This window comes from Oncorhynchus tshawytscha, linkage group LG14, assembly GCF_018296145.1.
Source record: "Oncorhynchus tshawytscha isolate Ot180627B linkage group LG14, Otsh_v2.0, whole genome shotgun sequence".
Lineage (NCBI taxonomy): Eukaryota > Metazoa > Chordata > Actinopteri > Salmoniformes > Salmonidae > Oncorhynchus > Oncorhynchus tshawytscha.
Window position 1 is genome coordinate 11,778,624 of NC_056442.1, and position 24,939 is coordinate 11,803,562.

General features: G+C 43.6%; 2 protein-coding genes across 2 annotated transcripts in view; both read right to left on the reverse strand.

The window, feature by feature from the left end:
- Positions 1–1,504, reverse strand: part of LOC112267537 (cell adhesion molecule 1-like) — a 29,389-nt gene extending 27,885 nt beyond the window's left edge. The window contains exons 1-2 of the mRNA XM_024445762.2: positions 1,343–1,504; positions 798–950 (exon numbers count right to left, since the gene is read on the reverse strand). Of these exons, the coding sequence (XP_024301530.1) occupies positions 798–950; positions 1,343–1,346 (157 nt within the window). The 5' untranslated portion in view covers positions 1,347–1,504. The remainder of the gene's footprint in view (positions 1–797; positions 951–1,342) is intronic.
- Positions 1,505–5,451: 3,947 nt separating this feature from the next.
- LOC112267727 (contactin-associated protein-like 5) overlaps positions 5,452–24,939 on the reverse strand; it is a 30,764-nt gene continuing 11,276 nt past the window's right edge. Inside the window, exons 8-23 of the mRNA XM_042297045.1 lie at positions 17,382–17,655; positions 17,071–17,214; positions 16,723–16,888; positions 15,458–15,564; positions 13,630–13,749; positions 13,047–13,247; positions 12,340–12,496; positions 12,010–12,137; positions 11,605–11,775; positions 11,104–11,322; positions 10,719–10,958; positions 9,714–10,004; positions 9,477–9,610; positions 9,048–9,351; positions 7,301–7,363; positions 5,452–7,091 (exon numbers count right to left, since the gene is read on the reverse strand). Coding sequence (XP_042152979.1) covers positions 6,829–7,091; positions 7,301–7,363; positions 9,048–9,351; positions 9,477–9,610; positions 9,714–10,004; positions 10,719–10,958; positions 11,104–11,322; positions 11,605–11,775; positions 12,010–12,137; positions 12,340–12,496; positions 13,047–13,247; positions 13,630–13,749; positions 15,458–15,564; positions 16,723–16,888; positions 17,071–17,214; positions 17,382–17,655 — 2,982 coding nt within the window. The 3' untranslated portion in view covers positions 5,452–6,828. The remainder of the gene's footprint in view (positions 7,092–7,300; positions 7,364–9,047; positions 9,352–9,476; positions 9,611–9,713; positions 10,005–10,718; positions 10,959–11,103; positions 11,323–11,604; positions 11,776–12,009; positions 12,138–12,339; positions 12,497–13,046; positions 13,248–13,629; positions 13,750–15,457; positions 15,565–16,722; positions 16,889–17,070; positions 17,215–17,381; positions 17,656–24,939) is intronic.

Here is a 24,939-nt window from a genome sequence, read left to right on the forward strand (position 1 = left end):
ACGGTTTTCAGATGCTCATTTTATTTTCAGAGTATGTGAGGGTACTCTTTTGTGTGTATGTGAGTATATGTGTGTGTGTGTGAGTGAGAGAGAGAGAGTGTGAAATTGAGCTGCTACCAGTCAGGATGTCCTTATCACGAGAGCAGGACCTGTGGTGCTAGAGGTGTTCTTACCCAGACTCCTCTCTGGGTTTGCGGCTGGCTGATAAACAGACACTCCCTATAATCTGTAGGTCCATAGGGTGATACCCCCTTCTAACACTCTCTGGAGACTCTCTCTCTCTCTCTCTCTCTCTCTCTCTCTCTCGTACCGTCTTCACTGTTCCAAAGCCATATTTTCTTCCTGAGGAAGACATTTCCTGTTGTCTTGAGCTCTCTTCTCCTTTTCCTGTTTCCATTATCTTACTCCTCTACTTCTCATAGTAGTAGGTACCTGATTCCCTTTGCGGTGCACTACTTTTGACCAGGGCCCATAGGGTGCCATTTGGGATGCACACAGAACAGTGTGGCATTTAATTAATATACCTGTATTTCCTAATGGGTTTGCATAGAATGTGCATAAAACATTACTTAGGAGGATAGTAGTAGGATTGCGCGGGATCCTTTTATCTACATAAAGATTTGTTTTAGGTTTTGTCCAAGAGGACACAAGCCTTTTGGATCAGCTTGGTCTTCACAGCTGGTCCAAGCCAAGTTTGTCCTCTCTTGTCTAGTCCAGCACTTCCCTAAATTCCACCGGAGAGTACTACCTAGTAGGTCTATGGTTGCATCACGTGTGGAAGAATGTGGTACACTTACCAGCTCTGAAGGGTTGTGTGAAGTGTTCTGTGAAATTCTGTGTGACCAGACGGGTGACGTCCTCAATGATTCCTTGTTCGAAGGCTTCTGGCGATGTCATGGTTATTGCCGGACCTGCTGTGGTTGATGCCTTCATGATGATGTCAGTCAGTGCTGGATTTACAGAATGCAGAGAAATAGTGAACGTGTTATTTCTTAAATTAAACATAGCTGCCTCCTCTTTTACATGTACAATATCTCACGTGGTTAAGTATTTTATAGCAGTTAACAGAGTGGAGATGTTCTCATACAGTCAAAGTGGGCATTTCACTATTCAAAACCACACAAATGACACCAATGACTACATGCATTGTCAGGATTATTCCTCAATCAGTGATCACTGATATGACAGAATTAATCCAGATATTATGGACGTTGGCTTGAAGCTCTCCTCACTTTTCTCTCTCTGTCCTTCTCACAGTGCAACTTGTCTACAAAGTCTATCATAGAACGACAATACAAACTCCTTAATAGAAACGATAAATGTCAAGAAATGCAGAACTCACCCATTCCAAGTCAAACAATACGTTTTCCGTTCACTCCCTTTCCTGGATGAATTTGTGCAACTGCTTTGCTGTTAAGTTGACAGTGGTGTTAAGTTGGAGACCCATGCGTAATGTGTTTTTTTCTCTTTCCCTCGAATGGGTGTGGGCCACATCTGTTGCTCTGTGAGCTGATCTGCTAATTCCCCTGGTAGACATGGTCTCTTACGTAGCCACGAGTTAAGCATGCAGGCCCCTCCCTTTTACAAATGGGCCACAGCTGCTGAGTGATTGTCTCACACAATAGAACTGGCTGGGATAGGGTTATGGATAGGTCTAGGGGATAAGGAGGTGTGGAGGCACACACAGGAAGCCTGGGACCTACTATCGGGTAGAGTGATAGTGTCACACGGATAGAGTCCTGGGATAGAGTGAGGGCTAGGGTTATGGAGGGGAGGGAGGGAGGGAGAGAGAAAGAGAGAGACATACACAGGAAAACTGAGACCTATTGGGTGGACTGGCGGCAGGTAGTCTAGCCATTAATAGAGTTGGGGCAGTAACCAAAAGGTGTCTGGTTTGAATCCCAGAGCCAACTAGGTGAAGAAATGGTCAACACTGTCCTTTAGCAAGGCACTAGTTGATCTGGATAAGAGCATCTACTCAATGACTTAAATGTAACAGCTAGGCAGTGGACAGCTAGGCAGTGGACAGCTAGGCAGTGGACAGCTAGGCAGTGGACAGCTAGGCAGTGGACAGCTAGGCAGTGGACAGCTAGGCAGTGGACAGCTAGGCAGTGGACAGCTAGGCAGTGGACAGCTAGGCAGTGTTAAGACATGTAAGAGTTCCTGACAGACTCGTAGAACTAAGCTGAATCTCTCCCTCGAAACGAGATAGAACAACTAAGTGTTATTGCACATGGTTACCCTCTGTGACTGCTAGTTGAGTACTGTTCTAGCAGTCAGGGTAGGTGATCTGTAAACATAATGCCTTTTTAATCGCCACTCTTTCTCAGTGAAACTGAAACTAATGTTGGTTGTCATGTCTGCCGATGCTAAACAAACCGTTTCTAAGGAGGGCCAGATGGTGCTCAGTTGTATAGGCAATTACATGATTTCAAAGACAAACATTTACCTGTGGAATGGGCCTACATACTTTGACAAAGATGAAAATGCCCACTTGGCAGGTTTAATCACAAGTGTGTTTACTCATATAAATGGTAATTTTAAACTAAGTCCATTACCTACATAATAAGTAGCCTACAGACTAGAATTGAAATCCAGTTCTGTATTTGACAGGCAGAACAAAGGCGGCATAATCACATCAACGTCTTGATTGGCTGACTATGCAGTTCAGGCTGGATGGGACAGTGTTGTGTTGCATTGTGGTGTGTGTGTGTGTGTGTGTGTGGTGTTGATGCGTGTGTTGTGGAGTTCCCCTTGTTGTTTCTTGCCTTTGTGGACATTCAACCACAACACTCAGCCTGTCATTTCATGTGACCTGTGCTTGATGAGAGCCTGGCCACCGCTAGGCTGCCAGAGCATCGAGGTCTTGAGGGTAAACGTCACAGCTGAGAAAATATTGAGGAGGCTCGCTCCCTCCAGGGGAGAGTGGCTTCCTACGGTCTTCACCAGAATTGATTACACAGTAAGTATTACCTACTTTGAAGAGTATCTGTTATCAAGCTGAAAATGACAAGATGTTCTGATTACTGATGATGGCATGGAGAAGAGGCTGTGATGGGGTAGTTAAGCGTTAGAAAAACATCTAGTCCTCTTTGTACCTGAGCAATTTCAAGACTGGTAATCAACATATGGTACGAGATGTGCCTCTTCACAGTCAATTTCTCTGGATTACTACATTCAAAAGAGTCTTATTAGGAAGCCATTATTTTTGCTAGATTTACTTAGATGTTGTCAAAAACACTATACAGCTGTAATTAAGACAGCTGTATAGTGTATAATTGTAATTATTCATGATCTCTTCACACTCATGCACGGCCACGCACTAGGTTGAGATACACTTGCCTCTCCTAATGTTGTGGCTGCCTGGAAGTGCAAATACGCCATGACAGGCAATTTACTGCATGGAAGCAGTGAGAGACAGAGCAGAATATTATTGTCCTCCCACACAGAGGCTCAACTTCCTAGCCTACCTTACAAATAAAGGTTTTCTTGTGTTTCCCTTTAGCAAATAGTCTTTGGTTCAAACAGCTACACCCATTGTAGCTCAAAGTACTTCCTTATCAATCTCTGTTCTCCATGAGCTATTTCAGGACCAGAGATGACACAGATAATTCTGACATTCCATCACAAGGGTTAGAGTTAGCCCTTCGGTCCTAGGAAGAAATCTCAAACCCTCACCCAGGAGCCTGAAAGGTCCCACTGATCACTGTTATTGTCGTCTTTATTTGACAAGTCTCAAAGAAATTTGCAGCTCGCTAGGAAATTGATGTCATGTGGCTCTGGTGTGAAAGGAGTGTTAAGTGGCACAGCTACAGTAGCTGCATCTTAGGGATATTTTTCATGAGTGTCCCTGGAGAAAGATCTGAGGGTCCATGTTTGGCTACAGGCTGTGAGTGACAGCTGGTAATTTTGTTGGCCAAGTTGTTTATGCCTCTGACCCGACTGTCTGCTGCCCGCACCTTGACTTAAACGCTTTAGACATGCCTTATTTGTTTTCCGGTTATTTTTAGGTTTCATATCCTGTCTACAAGGTCGGCACATTCATCAATGCCCATTTTTTTCTCTCCTTTTTTTGTCAGTTTTTTAAACCCATTACATTCCACGTTAGACATTTCCTCATTCCGTAATATCACTCAAAGAGGCCAATGTATTCTGTTAGTTTGCAAATGGAAGTAGAATTGAAGTAGTCACATTTGCCCTTACCCTCATCAGTCTGTGAATAGGTAGATGGATAGATTGGAAGCTTATGGGAAAGGTTAACCTGGTGTAATGAGGGAGCGGAGGAGAGCAGGACAGAGAGAGCGCGATGCATAATGGATGCTGGTTGCTGCATCATTACAGTCAAAGACTAAGCGCCATGCTGTTCTCCTCTTTCACTCAGTCTAGCAACGGACTGAAAATGGCCTACTAACAAGCTATGAATTCAAAACACAATAAGTTCCCGACTGCAATAAATGTATGTAATAAACAAATGAATCCATTTTTGCAGTCATGATCATTCCTTTAGATAGTAGCTAATCAGACAGGTGGAGAACTGGGGAAGACAAAGCTCTCAGGTAATGTGGCATCGTCATCTTCAACATGTCTATCTCTGTAGCTGTCACAACAGCTAGAGGAAGATACATAGTCTCATTACCGGCATGTCCCAGTAGCACTCAGTCAACGATTCTATTATTTTCTCCCTCTGTAACCAACCTGAGGCTAATGTTGCTGGCTTTGTTGTTTCTCAACATCCAGACTAGATTTATTTGAACGTTTTCTCTTTTGCTTGATGATAAGTTGAACTAGTAGGAGTTGCGAACTTTGCTTATGTGCAAATGCTTAGTACCACCTTTTAAGTATTGAGCCAGCCTTCCTCTCCCACTGCATGCCATTTGATGTTGATAGGAGGAAAGAGAGGAGAACAACAGCAGTGAATGTGGACCATAGTATAACATACGGTTTTGATTTTAGGATCAGCCCACAGCTTGTAATTGTATTATTAACTAGCTGAGGGCAGGGGAGAGGGTAATGGTCTACTTCATCACTCCTCTAGAACCGCTTCTTCCCCAGTGATATACGATAACACCAGTCATTTCAATCCTTCAACCACCCCGCTTTTCCCTAGTCTCCTAAAACTAAAGCTTGCCTTGAAGGCAAAAAAAAAAAGAAACGAATGGCTGCATAAGAGCATTACTCATAAATATGCTCTACCCGCACTTCTTTTAGGAGTTTTCTTTTTCTGGTTTGTGATAGCGTGGGGTCAATTATATTGTGGATTAATCACAATGTCAGACGTTGATAATAAATGTTTTTAAGACAATAGGACAGATAAAATGTGTACTTTGTACTGACCCAAGCTCAGACGGAAGAGGCAAAAAAACAGATTTTGGAAAGCGAGATAAGAATAACACATTTCATATCAAATCACAAAATATACTCTTATTCACATGAAGCTGTAAAAATGTCTTTATTAAATATACATTTGTTTACAATATACCTGAAGAATTCTATAAAACAAATTCAAAATAAATGCAATATTTAAATGAATCGTATTCAATAATTGTTTCAGTGATGTTTGTACATCTTTTACAATAAAATACTGTAGATAAATGACCTAATGCACTTTAAATAATATAACCAGGCAATAACAATCCTTTATCATGCGTCTTTCATGACAGAAAATCATCCCCTGAATACATGTTTCCTTTGTATAGCTTTCAAGCTTGCTAAACAGATTTGTTGTACAATTTACTTGTTCTGTTGGTTTGCTAATTGTGCAAAATATAAAGCCTTGCCGTTTTACCAATGTAAGAGCAAGTAACATGGATTGTGGAGGAGACCGCAGCAAATTTGTACAACACTGTACTTCTCTGTTCAACAAAACTCACAACATCAACCAGGACAAGAGCTCTCCTGAGAATGAACCTACCTTTATACCCTAGATTCCCTCTGATTATCTCCTACAGGTCGAGAGACAATTCACTTCAAAAGTTACTAGCACAATCACATAACGTTGTACCGTACTACGTTTGGACTTTCAGACATCTAGTATCAGTTTACGGCACCACCCTTTGGTGATTCATAAAAGCATAACATGTCGAGGGGATGTCGGTGATGGTGGGCGAGGGTTATTGGCAGTGAGGTTCGCAACAAACATACTGGGAACAGAAAAAGAAACGACGTGTTCCGAGAACAAAAGGGGCCAGCCACAAAGACCTTGGCACATAGTCACAATGCTTTTCAGTGAGATTTGATCAGTTAGCCAGGGAGCAAGAGCAGGTGCATTGCTTTCCCAGACCTTGCCTTGGCAGATGGTCGAACATCATTAATTAGTCATTATCACGTTCATGATCCACAAGTGAATACAAGTAAGTGAGTTAGAGTACCGGTGCCCAACCAACCCCAAATGAATAAATCCCTTTAATTGTACATTCAGAATGGAAGCCTATATAAAGCGGGCTTATAAAGTCACTGGGGTGGATCCGATTCATTGAGGCTTTTTGTCTCCTGACTTTAGAGCAATGTAATAGGAAGTAGATACACAATAAATGTTCTCCAATTGTCATCGCTCATCAAGAGGTACAGCTCCCATGCTCCAATAAACAGCCTTTGAGATATAACACTGTGGCATGACCATCCTCCATTGGGTCATTCTTGTAGCCACACAGGGAATGGATCACCAATGATCACTGCTCCTAGATAGCCCGGGAACAGTCAGGTGACTTAACACTGGGTTTTGTGATGAATGGCTGCTCTACCCAGAGGGGCCTGTTCTGTATTTGAGGCCAGGCAGAACAGAGTGTGGAACAGGAGGCAGGAATTTGGGCAAAGAAGGCTATGGTGGCATCAGATGTAGTACTCCTTTCTGCTGTGACTCACAGAGCTGTGCAGGTCCAGGTTTAGATCCAAGACCAAGTCTACAGGATAGCTGTTCTCCAGGCCTGCAGGGTAGCTGTGTTCCGGGCTGTGTCTGGAATCCTTCTTCTGTGAGATGGAGGCCTTCTCCTGGGGTTGGGTGTGGGTGTGGCTGTGGCTGCAGCGGCGGTACAGGAAGCACGACGTCACAGCCACGGCACAGAGGGTGATGAGGAACACAGCTGTGATGAGACCTGAGACAGAGAACATTGTTTTGACTTTAAAGTGAATCATTCTGGGGGTTACTTGGTCAACATGAATATCCCAATCCTGCCTACTACGCCAAATGTAAAAAGTATCTGTTTCAGGGAGAATGGCTGTACATTGACAGAAATTAAATAATGTTCTACATAATGTATCATGTGAAGAAACACAGATAACTGGGGATGATCTTCTGGCTAACCTCCAATGACTGCTGAATCACTTCTTGTCTTCTTCAGTCGATCTACGCCCCTATCGACACCCTCTGAGGGATTTATTCCAGAAGAAAGGAAGCAAGCAAACAAAGGAGATGTCAGACATGACCTTCAATTATATTCTGTGGACGATGAAAGGCTACGTGGAATTTATAAAGGCATTTCAATCAATGAGTCATTTAATTTAGTAATTATGCCTGCTCATGTCAAAACCTAAAAGAGAGAGGTCAAGTTAATGAGTCATTAAAGACCCACTCTGTGCAGCCGTTACAACCCTTTGTATAATTTGGATTTACAGTGCATTCGGAAAGTACTTAGACATCTTCCCTTTTTCCACATTTTGTTTTACGTTACAGCCTTATTCTAAAATGTATTAAATAAATGTTTCCGCTCTTCAATCTACACACAATACCCCATAATGCCAAAGCAAAAACAGGTTTTAAATTTTTTTGCAAATTTATTACAAATAAAAAAAAGATATCTGTCTATATAAGGTCCCACAGTTGACAGGGAATGCCAGAGCAAAAAACAGAAATTGTCCGTAGAGCTCAGAGACAGGATTGTGTCGAGGCACAGTTCTGAAGATGGGTGCCAACAAAATTCTTCCCCCAAGAACACAGTGGCCTCTGTCATTCTTAAATGGAATAAGTTTGGAACCACCAATACTCTTCCTAGAGCTGGCCGCCCAGCCAAACTGAGCAATCGGGGGAGAAGTGCCTAGGCCAGGGAGGTGTCCAAGAACCCAATGGTCACTCTGACAGATTTCCAGAGTTCCTCTGTGGAAATGGGATCACCTTCCAGAAGGACAACCATCTGCAGAATTCCACCAATCAGGCCTTTATGGTAGTGTGGCCAGACGGAAGCCACTCCTCAGTAAAAGGCACACGACAGCCTGCTTGGAGTTTGCCAAAAAGAACCTAACAGACTCTCAGACCATGAGAAACAAGATTCTCTGGTCTGATGAAACCAAGATTGAACTCTTTGGCCTGAATGCCAAGCGACACGTCTGGAGGAAACCTGGCACCATCCCTACGGTGAAGCATGGTGGTGGCAATATCATGCTGTGGGGATTTTTTTCAGCGGCAGGGACTGGGAGTCAGGATCGAGGGTAAGATGAACGGAGGACAGTACAGAGAGATCCTTGATGAGAACCTGTCCAGAGTGCTCAGGACCTCCGACTGGGGTGAAGGTTCACCTTCCAACAGGACAACGACCCAACGCACACAGCCAAGACAATGCAGGCTTCGGTACAAGTCTCGTAATGTCCTTGAGTGGCCCAGCCAGAGCCCAGACTTGAACCCGATCGAACATCTCTTGAGAGACCTGTAAATAGCTGTGTGGTGACACTCCCCATCCAACCTGACAGAGCTTGAGAGGTTCTGCAGAGAAGAATGGGAGAAACTCCCAAATACAGGTGTACCAAGCTTGTAGCATCATTCCCAAGAAGACCCAAGGCTGTGATTGCTGCCAAAGGTGATTCAACAAAGTACTGAGTAAAGGGTCTGAATATTGTAAAAATGTCTAAAAACCTGTTTTTGCGTTGTCAATATGGGGTATTGTGTGTAGATTGATGAGGGGAAAAAACTATTTAATTAATCTTCGAAGAAGGCTGTAATGTAACAAAATGTGGAAAAACTCAATACTTTCCGAATGCACTGTATGCTAATAAAATTACATAAATAAAATCCATATTGTGAAGCCGAACATGATTCACATCAATGCTATTAAACTCACCAGATGCCGATTGTGAAGTTGTACTATCAGCCAAGGCTCCACAGTTCGATTCAACTAGATTGCCAAGAACATGGACCAATGAGCTTCCACGACTCAGAATGGCTGTCTTCAGCGGTGTCAAATGATTGAACTGGACAGACGACAGGCAGCCAATGAAACCCTTGGATCCTGCCCTAAGCACTTCCTCATCCAAACCAGCATGTCCTGCTGATGTACCTGTGACTTTACCTAAAGTCAGAGATCGTAGTGTGTTCATCTTCATGTCAGAAGAAAGGTTGTATTTTTGGTCGATGTCTTTGTCAATCTGGTTTAAGAAAAAAGCAAACATTTCCAAATACAGTTCAACATGCCATCAAGGTGGGCTGACTGTCTATGCTGTAAACATAATGCTTTGCTATGTTGAAATAGATTCCGATAGAGATCACTGACCTGGACATAAAGGTCTTTGCCTTCCCGGTGTACTTGGACACGGTGGAGCTGCCCATCGGCTAGGCTGGAGACTTTGGGAGTAAAGATCTCTGCTCTCTTCTCTCTGTTCAGACGGTACCAGATCTGCAGACTCCCTACAAAAGTTAAGAAAGTCAGAAAAAGGCTTCTAATCGTACAATGTTGTTAAGAGATGAAGACGGAGAGAATCATGGGTGGAGATAGCAAAAAGATAGCTACCGTTGTTAGCCAGGTTGATAGCCAGGTACTGTTGATGGTAGGTGCTGACACAGAGTAACATGGCAGGGGTGTGAGTCGTCAGAAAGCTGAAGGCAACGTTTTCTCTGGACTCGCCGTCGTGGGCATAGATGTCTGAGGACTGGCTATGGATTGGCTGACTGCTAGAGGACTGGCTATTGATTGGCTGACGGCTAGACGACTGGCTACCTCGGTCTCTGTTGTGCATGACTGGGAAAGGCATCTGGAAGGTAAGGGTCACCGAGGAGCCACTCTCGAAGGACATTGACACTTCTGTTACAGGGATACAAACACGGATGTTGTTATTAGTGTTGAAGGTTCCTTATTCAGTAGTGCCATATTGTGCTGTTGATCTCAGACACTGATTCCGACAGCATTTGCAAGAACCGGCTTATCTGAATGTTGAATGGGTCAGAACAAAAGGGATGCTTGAAAGAGTAAAACTCAAAGAAACATGGCTAGATCATCAATGGATCAAACAGAAGTCACACATTCTCTGAGGTACCAAGTGCCCCTTCCCCTAAAGCACGACCCTGTCCAGAAACCTCGTTCAAAATGCTGTGAATAGGTGATATCTGAATATCTGAAGTGATAAAACCTGCTTTGATGCCAGTGGATGAATACAGGATTCATCCATAATGGGTGGCGTCGTCTCAGCAGGAGTCCTGTTGTGTGTCAGCCAGGCCAGCATGAACACAGCTTTTGAATGGAAATCAATCCAACAGAAAATATGTCCTGGCCTGTGATATTAGTTTCAGATTTATGGAAATGAATGAGCCAATGGAGGTTGAAAAGAAAGTATCTCTGATCTTTTTAATACATGCTTTGATCACTCCTTGTGATATAAATAAAATACATTCCCCACATTTTTTGAAATAATACTTTTCTAAATCTATTTTCATACTTTCAAATCTACAATTTCCTAACCCCAAAGACAGCCATTAACTCAGCTTCTCGCAATCTTTTTAGCTTATTGCTGTTACTCACCTTTCTTGCAGTGTGGTCCATTGTAGGCAGAGTGTGTACAGTCACAGACATATCCACTGTTTTTCTCCATACACCGCCCTCTGTTATGACAGACACTAGCAGAGCCGTTGCAGTGGCCCAGGCAGCCTGGGGTCACTCCTGGCGTCAACTTGGCCTGCTCCTCTAGGTCAAGGGTCACGCCGTTCAGGGTCAACGCACGGATGCAGCCCAGGAAAGTGCTCTCTTTGAAGGTGGATCCTCCTGGCAGGAAGTAGGAAACAGGAAGTATAAACAGTATGTATAAAATGCTCTAGAAATAGAAGAATACTACTTCCAATGTGGAACTAAACAGTAGCTAATATGCAAAAAAAGTGTTGTTATGGTTTGACCTGGGTCTAGTGCCTACCTATGAACAGTAGGCTTTTGAGCTGCAGACGGTAGTGCCCTTCAGAGGGGGCCTCCAGAGTGTGTAGGGGCAGCTGGTCCACTTGCAGGGAGGCCTCCTTCAAGTTGCGTTCAGCCCTAACGTAGTGCCACTGCTTATCATTCAGGGGGACAGGGGACGTCACCGTCAAGTCCACCGGGCCGTTTCCCACGTCAAAGATGAATGTTACAGCTGAGGGAGCTGAGGGGGACAGACAGACATTCAAGTTCAAAACGTGGCCAAAACGTTGTTTAAGATGGATTTGTCTTAGGCTTGTAGTCTTTGGCTCCCGGACCAATGTATTCTCCCCACTCAACCAGAGTTTTCCATAATGTTATCAGAACTATCTAATCAAATACCAAGTCATCTTTCATCTAGAAACAGAAAAGGTTTCAACTTGAGGTGATCATCTATCATTTACACAAGTGCCTAGGGAGGGATTAGGGTTTGGTAGATTTGGGATTCAGGGAGAGACCAACTCACTGGTCAACTTCAGGGTGATGAAGTCAGTGGTCCCCAGGTTCTCCAGGAGAACACCAGAGGAAGCTGTGGTCTTGAAGTACAGAGAGATGTCCGCACTGAGCTCAGCCTGGAACTTAGGGAAGTGGAGGGATGATGACCCGGGGTAGAAAGAGGCTGCATTCCACAGGAACCCTGCAAATACAGGAAAGTACAGTTAGAAAGTAAAGTGACTGAAAATGTAAAAACTGGGACAATTTACCCCACTCCCCCTTACTGTTACAGATATACAGAACTTGCTCCACTCTTCCCTGGTGTTAAAAATTACAGTGACAGAATTTTTGTTGGCATATTCTGTATGAACAAAATCTAGAATTATTATTGGCACACTCGCTTTTGGGATAATTATATGAACTGAACTAAACTTACTGTCACCGTTGCAGTGAAGGGAGCCGACTCTGTATACAGCTGCTGAGCCTGTCCTGTTGGTGTCTCCTATTACAATCTCAGTCAGTGGTAGGTGATCTTTGTAGGACAGCAGTCCTGTGTCGTTTACCCTGTTGGAAAAAGTCAAGATAATTTTAGACATGACCTCAGTTTACTCAATTTAAAGATGCACTCAAAGCTCTAAGAAATTATACTTATATTCTAAGAAATTATACTTATTACTTACTTATATTTATAGAAGGAAAGACTGATTGTTAAAAACACATGAATGTTGTTAATGCAGGTCATAAAACACATTGGCATCCACTGTACCACAAGTGAGTGTCTGCATCACAGTTGCAGAAGTAGTTCATGTCGATGCAGTTCTCCTCCAGGCTGCAGGAGCACTGTTGGACCCCAGGTACAGAGCCTCCCCAGTAGGTCTGTTTCTCTCCACTCCCGTCCAGCCACCACGACAGGGGCCTCCCGTCTACAACCAATGCACATTTATTTCCATTATGCAATCTCTACCGAAAATAAAAGGTTTACTGCATCATCAACTATACTCTTTGTCTGGCCAATGTGGTCTGCTTGGCCCATGGGACATGTTCACCTACTACACACACAGAGGTTTACCTTCTGCCATCATAGAAAACACATGATTGATTTTTAGTCTTGTAAACCCGACCCTACGCACATTGTGGGAGGCAAACGTCTGCCAAGGGAGACTAATTGATTTTATCGGCAATTCCACTGAAGTTGGTGAAATACCTTGTCTTGACATATTGTCTTACCTGTATCTAAAACAAGACCGTCCGCATCAATATTTCATACGAGAAACAAAAAATCCCCCAGGCGAGACAGCCGAAGAAGTCAGTGAGGCTGGAGTTGGAATCAAAGGGAACAGAGGGTTCGGAAATACTTTGAACTCACTGAATATTTTTGGACAACTTTTTGGGCAGAAATCCATTATGTAATTTGAATTCAACTTGAGCTCTCTGTATACTGTTTGCACTTATCAGGCTTCCAATAAGACTCACCCCAAGTATTGAAGAGACGGGACTTCCTGCAGCTGTAGACCACTTCCTGTTGACAGTGCTCAGACCGTCCAATCAGAGTGCGGAGCTGCTCCAGGGAGACAGTGTAGTTGAACCGCATCACATACGGCTTCTTTGTTGTGGCTCCAGTCACATTCACAGACCCCCTGTTGTTGTGGCCCACCACTGTCCATACCTTGTTCTCTATAGGGAAGACAGAGCAGGCATTTTACTTTATATACAGGATTATCTGGTTAACAGCACAGTGGATAATCCAGATTATCATATTAGCATGAGAAAGACTACTAGAATGTAATTTTGTTTTCCAGGATAGGTGTCCTTCACATTTCTAATGATTAATTTAATTCAGGTTAGTCAACTGTATGAAAAGTACACCAGAGATAAACAAAGATGTGTAAAGTGGTGGACACACTTAACCGCATTAGCCTCATATTATCTCATTGAGAATATCCAAAACTGCACCAGCAGCTTCCCCGGCCTAGCCCGGTTACCAAACGCTGTGCTCACCATTGCTTCACTACAATTCAGTCTGGCTTAACCAGGCTATGCCAAGCCATGAGCTCACCAGTCATGTTGCAGTAGACCAGTGCTGCCTTTAGAGGACCACTCCCATCTGGATCAATGTAGAAGTAGCCAGACGTACTCCCCATTTGTCTGTGTGCCTCACATGACGCTTCATAAATAGCTGTGGGAAGCAAGATGAGTACTTATATCAATAGCCCATACATGTGTTGCAGTATGCCAAGAGCACTAGCTCAATTACATTTTCTTGTCACATGCAAAATGTGTGAACGGTATTGGTGTGAAGTAGAAAGCCACGGCAGCTTTTATAATTCAGCAGTAAAGTTCCCTCCATTTCACAATTTATGACACCCTGATGGGAATATCAATGAGAGTTCAGTGACGGGAAATAGTGGAAACACTAATGTAACTTTAGTCACTCTATACAGTATATTAAACATAATATACACTCAGGGGCCCGTCTAGTGCCAGTACACCCGGGTCAGACCCCTTTTGCCTCCAGAACAGCCTGAATTCTTTATGCATGGAAACGTTGCTCAATTGGTATCAAGGGACCTAACATGTGCCAGGATAACATTTCCCACACCAATACCCCACCAGCCTGTACCGGGTGGACACCAGGCAGGATGGGCCATGGACTCATGCTGCTTACACGAAATTCAGACTCTGCCATCAGCATGACGCAACAGGAACTGGGATTCGTCGTACCAGGCAATATTTTCACACCCCTCAGTTGTCCAGTGTTGGTGATCGCGTGACCACTGGAGCCTCTTCTTTTTGTTTTTCGCTGATAAGAGTGGAACTTCGTGTGGTCGTCTGCTGCGTATAGCCCATCCATGACAAGGACCGAGGACCGACAAGTTGTGCGTTCCGAGATGCCATTCTGCACACCACTGTTGTACTGTGACGTTATTTTCCTGTTTGTGGCCCACCTGTTTGCTTGCATGACTCTTGCCATTTTCCTTCGACCTCTCATCAATGGGCTGTTTATGCCCACAGGACTGCCGCTGACTGGATGTTTTTTATTTATCCCACCGTTCTCGATAAACCCTAGACATTGTCGTTTGTGACAAGCCCAGGAGGTCGGCCATTTCTGAGATACTGGAACCGGCACACCTGTCACCGACGCTCATACCATGCTCAAAATCGCTTAGGTCAGTAACTGAATGCCTCGAAGCCTGTCTGCCTGCTTTATATAGCAAGCCACGGCAACGTGACTCACTGTCGGTAGGAACAAACCATTTTCTCAAACAGGGTGGTGTTCCTAGTAAACTGTCCACTGAGTGTATTTGTACTGTATATTTTCACAGGTGAAGATGTTCACTATCATGAAGGAGCCAGTTTAAAGGGCGACTGCACTTCCTGATTTGGCCTCGTTTTAGAATTGGTTCATTAAGAAATGCTATGACTGAATTCAAACGTGATGTGGTTTTGGGGTGTAGTTTGATGTGGGTGTCTCTTGTGTGTCTTCACCAGTGGGAAGAGTTAACCAAATAATTTAGCCCATTAGCTTTAGCCAGCTGGTGTGCGACCATGGCAAAATTGGTTTGACTTTGGATAGCCTATCACTGTGGCTAGTTAAGAGACCATCAATCAATTACACAATGTAAATGTGACAACATTTTCACATTACACACCTTTTAGTTCTCAGTAAATACTTTCAATATTTGTATAGGAAAATACTAAAATGTTTAGTTGGTTTGAGGTTGTTAAGCATTTGAAATTTGGAGCTATTGGAATTTTAACACATTGTCCCATGTATCTTGTGTATTTTACCGATTGTCTCTAACTAGCCCCATAGGATATCCAAAGTCAGCCCAAATGTATCATGGGCATTACATTTGGGCCGCAGTTGTGACAGTTTGACTTACAGTTGTGACAGGTTTCTCCAGTGTAGCCTGTCCCTGAGCAGTCACAGTGGAAGGTATCCCATGATTGGGTGCATCGTCCGTCATGCTCACAAAAATTAGGCAGACATCTATGGAAAGAGAGAGACATGTTCACACTCCGAACATAACTCATGACTGCAGAGCTGCATACAGTAGCATGAAAAGCCATTAATAGAAGATAAAAGAGATATATAAGGCAGTTCCTCTATCATAGTGTTGTGTCCTTGCATATCCACTGTCTATAACCCTCGATATAGCCACTGTCTGTGCTGTCTCCTCTGCCAGTTCCCTCCATCACTCCACCCCTCCATAGAGCAGGCTTAGGGAGGAAACAGAGTGTGACTCCTGGAGCGCGTCAACCTAATCACTGCTGCCTGCTCTGGCACAGCCACAACATATTTCTCACTCAGTCTAATAGTCAGAGCTGGCACACAGGCAAATCAATACTGGCAGGGATAGATGCCCAGGGAGGGATGGGAGAGATAAACACACACACACACACACACACACACACACACACACACACACACACACACACACACACACACACACACACACACACACACACACACACACACAGCTGCACATGGGAACACACACACACATACAGTCCAGGGGTATGCATCTCAAATGCTGCCTTAGAGTACATGGTGCCAAATTATTCAGAGGATGTTTCTGGCTTTGGGAGTGTTCCATCTGATCTCAGGTCATACAGGCATACAGTCCATGTCATACTATCTGGGGGATGCATCTCAAATGGCTTCCATCTGATCTCAGGTCATACACATATATAGTCCTTCCATCACTACATTTTGGTGCCATTTAGGATCCAGCAAGGAAAATGCTCTCTGTTGTAATGGGAGTCCTTCCATATGATCTCAGGTCATACACATGTCATACTGTCTGTTGTAATGGGAGTCCTTCCATCTGATCTCAGGTCATACACATGTCATACAGTCTGTTGTAATGGGAGTCCTTCCATCTGATCTCAGGTCATACACATGTCATACAGTCTGTTGTAATGGGAGTCCTTCCATCTGATCACAGGTCATACACATGTCATACAGTCTGTTGTAATGGGAGTCCTTCCATCTGATCTCAGGTCATACACATGTTATACTGATAGATTGAAGAGACAGACACAGAGATACTTTCCCGTATATTGCATAGAACAGTGTCACAAATGACATACTGTAGCCTAAATACAAGATATAAAAACATGAATTGTTGAGATTGTGTGAGCATACCTGTTGCGGATCCCACAGATGTCGAACTGAAGCGTGCTGTAATTACCCAAAAGCCCTTGCTGCACATGGGGTAGATCCATAAGTTGGTTGTTTAGGAAGATCTGACGCATGCACCCTTGGAAGGCCACAGTAGGTTTCTTACAGTCACCACTGTATTGGGGACAACCTGTTGGAAATCATGACAATATTTGTATTGCTAAATCATTCCAGGAATAGTCATCAAACACATTTTGATGAAGCACTTATCTAATTAAAACACACACTTAAAAAATTCAAGCATAATTTAAGACACAGTCATTACCAATTTTCCACCAACAATAAGCAATAGCTAAAAGACTGCCATCTTACCTCCAAAAAATACACTATTGCCTGAGTCTGCATGACTTTGTACGTCCACCGTAGATGTTGGCTCATTGTCCAAGACCAGGGAAACCATCCGATCTCTGTAGCTCAGACTAACAGAATGCCACAGGCCATCAGTTACACCGACTTCTAGTAAAACAGAACACAGAAAAACAAAGCATGGGTTAGGCTACATTTACTGCAGTCCCATAATGCTGCCTGTTCATTGTTACCTGCAAACGTAGCAAACATTAGCGACCGCAAAGTCAATGTGACATGCCATTAGGTGGCTTTTTCCTAGCTAGTTAGCTGCTAACCTATGGAAATGTTGGTTTTCTGCTCAGCAGCTCCATGGACCATTAGGTGCAGTTGACCTCCGCTGATTTGCAACACCAGGTGCTGTGATCCCTGTGCCAGGCCGGTGGAGAACAGAAGTCCTTCCTGGTTCCAGGTCCTGAAGTGGAAGTGTACGTCCAGCCCCCACACCCCAAGAGGCCCCAGGGGTAGAGACAGGTAGCTACCGCTGGAGGACAGGAAGGTGGCGGACACCATCTGAGGCTGGGGCTCAGAGCATGAGAAGGTCACGTTGCCCTGGGGAACAGAGGAAAGGCTAAGTAGGGATCAATGCTATACACATTCAGTGGTAGCCTACTACTCTCTTCTATTGAGACGTGCTGATTAGCAACTGTTCAAAGAGACGGAAATTGTACACAGTACGGGAAGTCATTCCTTTTGTGTGTCTGTTCTGGAGTCCTTTGAGTCAAGGGTCCTTTCCTGTGACACATACAGAATGAATGTGCATGCGTGACTGACATACTGTACGTCGACACACACACACACACACACACACACACACACACACACACACACACACACACACACACACACACACACACACACACACACACACACACACACACACACACACACACACACACACACACACACACACACAGACACACTAGCAGATGCAATGTTATTCATGGTCATCTGAGTGGAAAGGCCATGGAAATGTCAAATGTTATCACTAATTCAGCTTTCCTGTCCCAGGCAGAGTGAAGGAGCATTGAAAGTGAATACAGAGTTCAGTATTTGTCCGATACACGTGCTCAGCTTAGCTGTGAATACATCATCGATCCTGCTGCCTGCCACAGAGGAGAACAGAACTCCGGCGCTGGGCTGTCTGTCTGCACTTGACACATTTATAATTTATCCCAGTTACTAATAAGGATACACCCATTAACGAAATGACTGTAACAACTGTTAAATCCCGGGAGATTAATACATTGAAAAATGGTATGGTTGAGAGGGATGAGGCAAAAGGAATGGCAAATAAGACTGGCTGCACAACCGATTGGCAAACGTACTACAAATTGAAAGACAAGAATTGTAATTTTCAATTCCGTAAAGTGAGTGTGGAAGAGGGGGAAAAAAATGATTGTTCTCTATCAACAATTGACAAGCCACCGGCGTCTGACAACTTGGATGAAAAATTACTATTTTCCATATCTTCAATTTAAGCTTACTAGAAAGTTTGTGCCCACAGGCCTGGAGGGAAGCCAAAGTCATTCCGCTACCTAAGAATAGTAAAGCCTCCTTCACTGGCTCAAATAGCCTGTTACCAACCCTTAATAAAGTTTTAGGAATAAATGTGTTTGACCAGATACAATGCTATTTTACAGTGAACAAACTGACAATAGACTTTCAGCACGCTTATAGGGAAGGACATTCCACAAGCACAGCACTTACACAAATGACTTGATGATTGGCTGAGAGAAATTGATGATACAAAAGATTGAGGGGGGCTGTTATGTAAGACGTCAGTGCAGCCTTTGACATTATCGATCGTAGTCTGCTGCTGGTAAAACGTATGTGTTATGGCTTTACACCCCCCCCCCCCGCTATATTGTGGATAAAGAGTTACCTGTCTAGCAGAACACAGGCGGTATTCTTTAATGTAAGCCTCTCCAACACAATCCAGGTAGAATCGGTTATTCCCCAGAGCAGCTTTCTAGGCCCCTTACCCTTTTCAATCTTTACTAATGGCTTTGAGTAAAGCCAGTGTGTCTATGCGGATGACTCAACACTATAAACGTCAGCTACTACAGCAACTGAAATGACTGCAACACTTAACAAAGAGATTCAGTTAGCTTCAGAATGGGTGGCAAGGAATAAGTTAGTCCTAAATATTTCAAAAACTATAAGCATTGTATTTGGGACAAATCATTCACTAAACCCTGAACCTCAACTAAATCTTGCAATAAATAATGTGGAAATTGAGCAAGTTGAGGTGACTAAACTGCTTGGAGTAACCCTGGATTGTACTGTCATGGTCAAAACATATTGATACAACAGTAGCTAAGATGGGGAGAAGTCTGTCCATAATAAAGCGCTGCTCTACCTTCTTAACAGCACTATCAACATGGCAGGTCCTTACAGGCTCTACTTTTGTCGCACCTGGACTACTGTTCAGTCGTGGGGTCAGGTGCCACAAAGAGGAACTTAGGAAAATTGCAATTGGCTCAGAACAGGGCAGCATGGCTGGCCCTTGGATGTACAAAGAGAGCAAACATTAATAATATGCATGTCAATCTCTCCTGGTTCAAAGTAGAGGAGAGATTGACTTCATCACTACTTGCCCTGGCAGCAGCTAATGGGGAACCATAATAAATACAAATACAAATCTGAAACTGTCCCCTAACATATTACAGACTATCTGCCAGGCAGCATCTCAAATACCTTTACAGTCTCTTTCATTGGCTTCCACAGTTCACATGGATGGCAATAGGTTCAGCTGAATGACAAAGAGGGCCAAACAATGGGCAAGTATTGTATTAGATCAAACAGAACATTTTAGCACTTTCTGTTTGATCTAATACCTGAACATTTGCCATGGCAACTATGCAATGTACCAGGTACGCCTTCTGCACAGATGCCCATTTGGGCTGAAAATAATGACAATAGTGGCTTCCTTTCATTTCTCATTAATGCCGCCTCCTCAACAATTCCATCTACCATATATTCACATTGGGTGTGTCTCAAATGACACCCTATTCCCTTTATAGTGCACCACTTTTGTATACCACTATATAGGGAATAGGGTGCCATTTGGGACATACACATTACCTCCACAGACAGAGCTCACCGTAGGCTGGGAGGGAGTGGGTGTCCATGGCTCAGCGCCTGCCTGTAATTGGTCACCAAAGGGTTCTAGAGAGAGCTGTACAAAATTACATTAAAATAGACAGAGCAGAGGCGTTCTGTAATGGACTGGGAAAACTGTACCTACTTTGCCTCTTCCTAACCACCATTTAATTTTATATATGTATCATCTTCCAGCATTGTAGTTTTGAAAATGTATTTTGAGAGGTGTGAACCTTCATGACACAAAACAAATTAATGATTAAGCAATAAGGCCCAAGGAGGTGTGGTATATGACCAATATACCGCAGCTAAGGGCTGTTTTTATGCACGACACAAAGCGGGGTCCCTTGATACACTGCACACTGCCCTAACCCATCTGGACAAGAGGAATACCTATGTAAGAATGCTGTTCATCGACTACAGCTCAGCATTTAACACCACGGTACCCTCCAAACTCGTCATTAAGCTCGAGACCCTGGGTCTCGACCCTGAACTGTGCAACTGGGTCCTGGACTTTCTGACGGGACGCCCCCAGGTGGTGAGGGCAGGAAACAACATCTCCACCCCACTGATCCTCAACACTCGGGCCCCACAAGGGTGCGTTCTCAGCCCTCTCCTGTACTCCCTGTTCACCCATGACTGTAAGTTTTAAGTTCCTCGGCATACACATCACGGAAAAACTGAATTGGTCCACCCACACAGACAGCGTCGTCGAGAAGGCGCAGCAGCGCCTCTTCAACCTCAGGAGGCTGAAGAAATTTGGCTTGTCACCGAAAACACTCACAAACTTCTACAGATGCACAATCGAGAGTACGGCAACTGGTAGGGCAACTGCTCCGCCCACAACCGTAAGGATCTCCAGAGGGTAGTGAGGTCTGCACAACGCATCACCGGGGGCAAACTACCTGCCCTCCAGTACACCTACACCACCCAATGTCACAGGAAGGGCTTGATCACCAACAACGACGAGACGGCCTACAGGGAGGTAAGGGCCCTCGGAGTGTGGTGTCAGGAAAATAACCTCACACTCAACATCAACAAAACAAAGGAGATGATCGTGGACGTCAGGAAACAGCAGATGGAGCAACCCCCCTATCCACATTGACGGGACAGTAGTGGAGAGGGTGGAAAGTTTTAAGTTCCTCGGTGTACACAACACGGGCAAACGGAAATGGTCCACCCACACAGACAGCGTGGTGAAGAAGACGCACCTCTTCCTCCTCAGGAGGCGGAAGAAATTTGGCTTGTCACCAAAAACACTCACAAACTTTTACAGATGCACAATCGAGAGAATCCTGTCGGGCTGTATCACCGCCTGGTACGGCAACTGCTCCGCCCACAACCGTAAGGCTCTCCAAAGGGTAGTGAGGTCTGCACAGCGCATCACCGGGGGGCAAACTACCTGCCCTCCAGGACACCTACACCACCCGATGTCACAGGAAGGCCAAATAGATCATCAAGGACAACAACCACCCAAGCCACTGCCTGTTCACCCCGCTATCATCCAGAAGGCGAGGTCAGTACAGGTGCATCAAAGCTGGGACCGAGAGACTGAAAAACAGCTTCTATCTCAAGGCCATCAGACTGTTAAACAGCCATCACTAACATTGAGTGGCTGCTGCCAACACACTGACTCAAATCTCTAGCCACTTTAATAATTAATAATTGGATGTAATAAATGTGTTACTTGTCACTTTAAACAATGCCACTTTATATAATGTTTAAATACCCTACATTACTCATCTTATATACAATACTCTATACAATCTACTGCATCTTGCCTATGCCGTTCGGCCATCGCTCATCCATATATTTATATGTACATATTCTTATTCATTCCTTTGTTGTTGTGAAATTGTTAGATTACTAGTTAGATATTACTGCACGGTCGGAACTAGAAGCACAAGCATTTCGCTACACTCGCATTAACATCTGCTAACCATGTGTATGTGACAAATAAAATTGTATTTGATTTGATTACAGCCCTTAAGCGTGGTATATTGCCTATATATCACAAACCCCCGCGGGGCCTTATTGCCATTATGAACTGGTTACCCAACGCAATTAGAGTAAAAATATACCAGTAAAAATATATATTTTTGTCATACCTATGGTATACGGTCTGATATAGCACAGCTTTCAAACTATCAGCATTCAGGGCTCGAATCACCTGGTTTTTAATGCAAAACACGCCACATTCATCCATACTGGGTCATTTAGGCATAACGTATAGAATGACTTTAATTAATGGTCATTCTTATTGGAGTTTATTCAGTTGGAGTGTAGTATGTATATACAAGGGTGACGTTAAGGGGGGCATGGATGATTCATGGGGCCCTAGCCTGGTAATAATTTTAAAAATGTTAGACAAAGGAATCTGTGATGAAAATGAAAACGTATAACCATAATCAGGTCAGGCAACCCCCCCCATAATGTACATGGTTTGGTCCATTCTCCACGAGGTGCAAAAACAATACCTCTGATCTGACAGTTGCTCAAGCATGTAGCCTAAGCAGTCACGAGAGATAACCACTATGTCCCCCTAAAAAATCGGGTTTCCAGAAAAGGAAAGAAAGGAAATGGAGACGGATTAAGCTAAATTTAGGGAAAAAATGACTCACTACGTTTTTTCACAGAAAAAAAAGAGGAGAAGGATTTGAGTGGTAAGTCAGTGTAGACGGCCTGCCGAACTGAGTAGCCTAGCTTGCCAATATAGCTAGCTTGATAGCTTGCTAGCTGCAGGTAACTGCCCACCGTTGACTCACTCGGCTCGGTCAGAGCAGTAATTATTGATATGATAATGATGAGCTACCACTACAAGCTATGGCTAGCTAATTAGCTATTATTTAGATATTATTATAACTGTATTCCACAACATTTGTGTGATATTGGATAGCTAATAAGACTAAAATTAAAACCTAACATGTAGTCGACCTATCCATACTGTAGATTCTAGTACTACTACTGCCGTAGACAAAGATCCCAACATGTGTCTACCACATGACGTTGAAACAGTGGACCTTGGAGGTGAGGTAGTTGTTTTATAGCAGCAGCAGCATAACTAGACACATTTTTTTTATTGTAAAGTTAGGCACATGATGACTTAGACACACTTAAATACTAATTCTATTTGATATGTATAGTTGAAGTCAGAAGTTTACATACACCTTAGCAAAATACATTTAAACTCAGTTTTTCACAATTCCTGCCATTTAATCTCATATAAAATTCCCTGTCTTAGGTCAGTTAGGATCACCACTTTATTTTAAGAATGTGAAATGTCAGTATAATAGTAGAGAGAATGATCTATTTCAACTTTTATTTCTTTCATCACATTTCCAGTGGGTCAGAAGTTTACATACACTCAATTAGTATTTGGTAGCATTGCCTTTAAATTGTTTATCTTGGGTGAAACGTTTCGGGTAGCCTTCCACAAGCTTCCCACAATAAGTTGGGTCAATTTAGGACCAACTTATTAGAGCTGGTGTAACTGAGTCAGGTTTGTAGGCCTCCTTGCTCACACACTCCTTGCTCACACAGGCTTTTTCAGTTCTGCCCACAAATGTTCTATAGATTGAGGTCAGGGCTTTGTGATGGCCACTCCAATACCTTGGCTTTGTTGTCCTTGAGCCATTTTGCAACTACTTTGGAAGTATGCTTGGGGTCATTGTCCATTTGGAAGACTCAAGCTTTAAATTCCTGATTGATGTCTTGAGATGTTGCTTCAATATGTTCACATAATTGTCCACATAATGTTCCTACCTCATGATGCCATCTATTTTGTGAAATGCACCAGTACCTTCTGCAGCAAAGCACCTCCACAACATGACGCTGCCACCCCCGTGCTTCACGGTTGGGATTGTGTTCTTCGGCTTGCAAGCCTCACCCTTTTTCCTCCAAACATAACGATGGTCATTATAGCCATACAGTTCTATTTTTCGTTTCCTCAGACCAGAGGACATTTCTTCAAAAAGTACAATCTTTGTCCCCATGTTCAGTTGCAAACCGTAGTCTGGCTTTTTTATGACAGTTTTGGAGCAGTGGCTTCTTCCTTGCTGAGCGGTCTTTCAGGTTACTTCGATATAGGACTTGTTTTACTGTGAATATAGATACTTTTGTACCTGTTTCCTCTAGCATCTTCACAAGGTCCTTTGCTGTTCTTCTGGAATTGATTTGCACTTTTCGCACCAAAGTACGTTCATCTCAAGGAGACAGAACGCGTCTCCTTCCTGAGGGGTATGATGGCTGCGTGGTCCCATGGTGTTTATACTTGCGTACTGTTGTTTGTACAGATGAATGTGGTACCTTCAGGCATTTGGAAATTGTTCCCAAGGATGAACCAGACTTGTGGAGATCTACAATTTTCTTTTCTGAAGTCTTGGCTGATTTCTTTTGATTTTCCCATGATGTCAAGCAAAGAGGCACTATGTTTGAATGCAGGCCTTGAAATACATCCACAGGTACACTTCCAATTGACTCAAATGATGTCAATAGCCTATCAGAAGCTTCCAAAGCCATGACATCATTTTCTGGAATTTTCTAAGCTGTTTAAAGGGACAGTCAACTTAGTGTATGTCAACTTCTGACCAACTAGAATTTTCCAAGCTGTTTAAAGGCGCAGTCAACCTAAGTGTATGTAAACTTCCGACTTATACTATTAAAACGTTTTTTTCATTTTGTAGTAGATTTTTAGTATGGTAACCTTTGTAGGAGTGAACATTAAACCTAAAC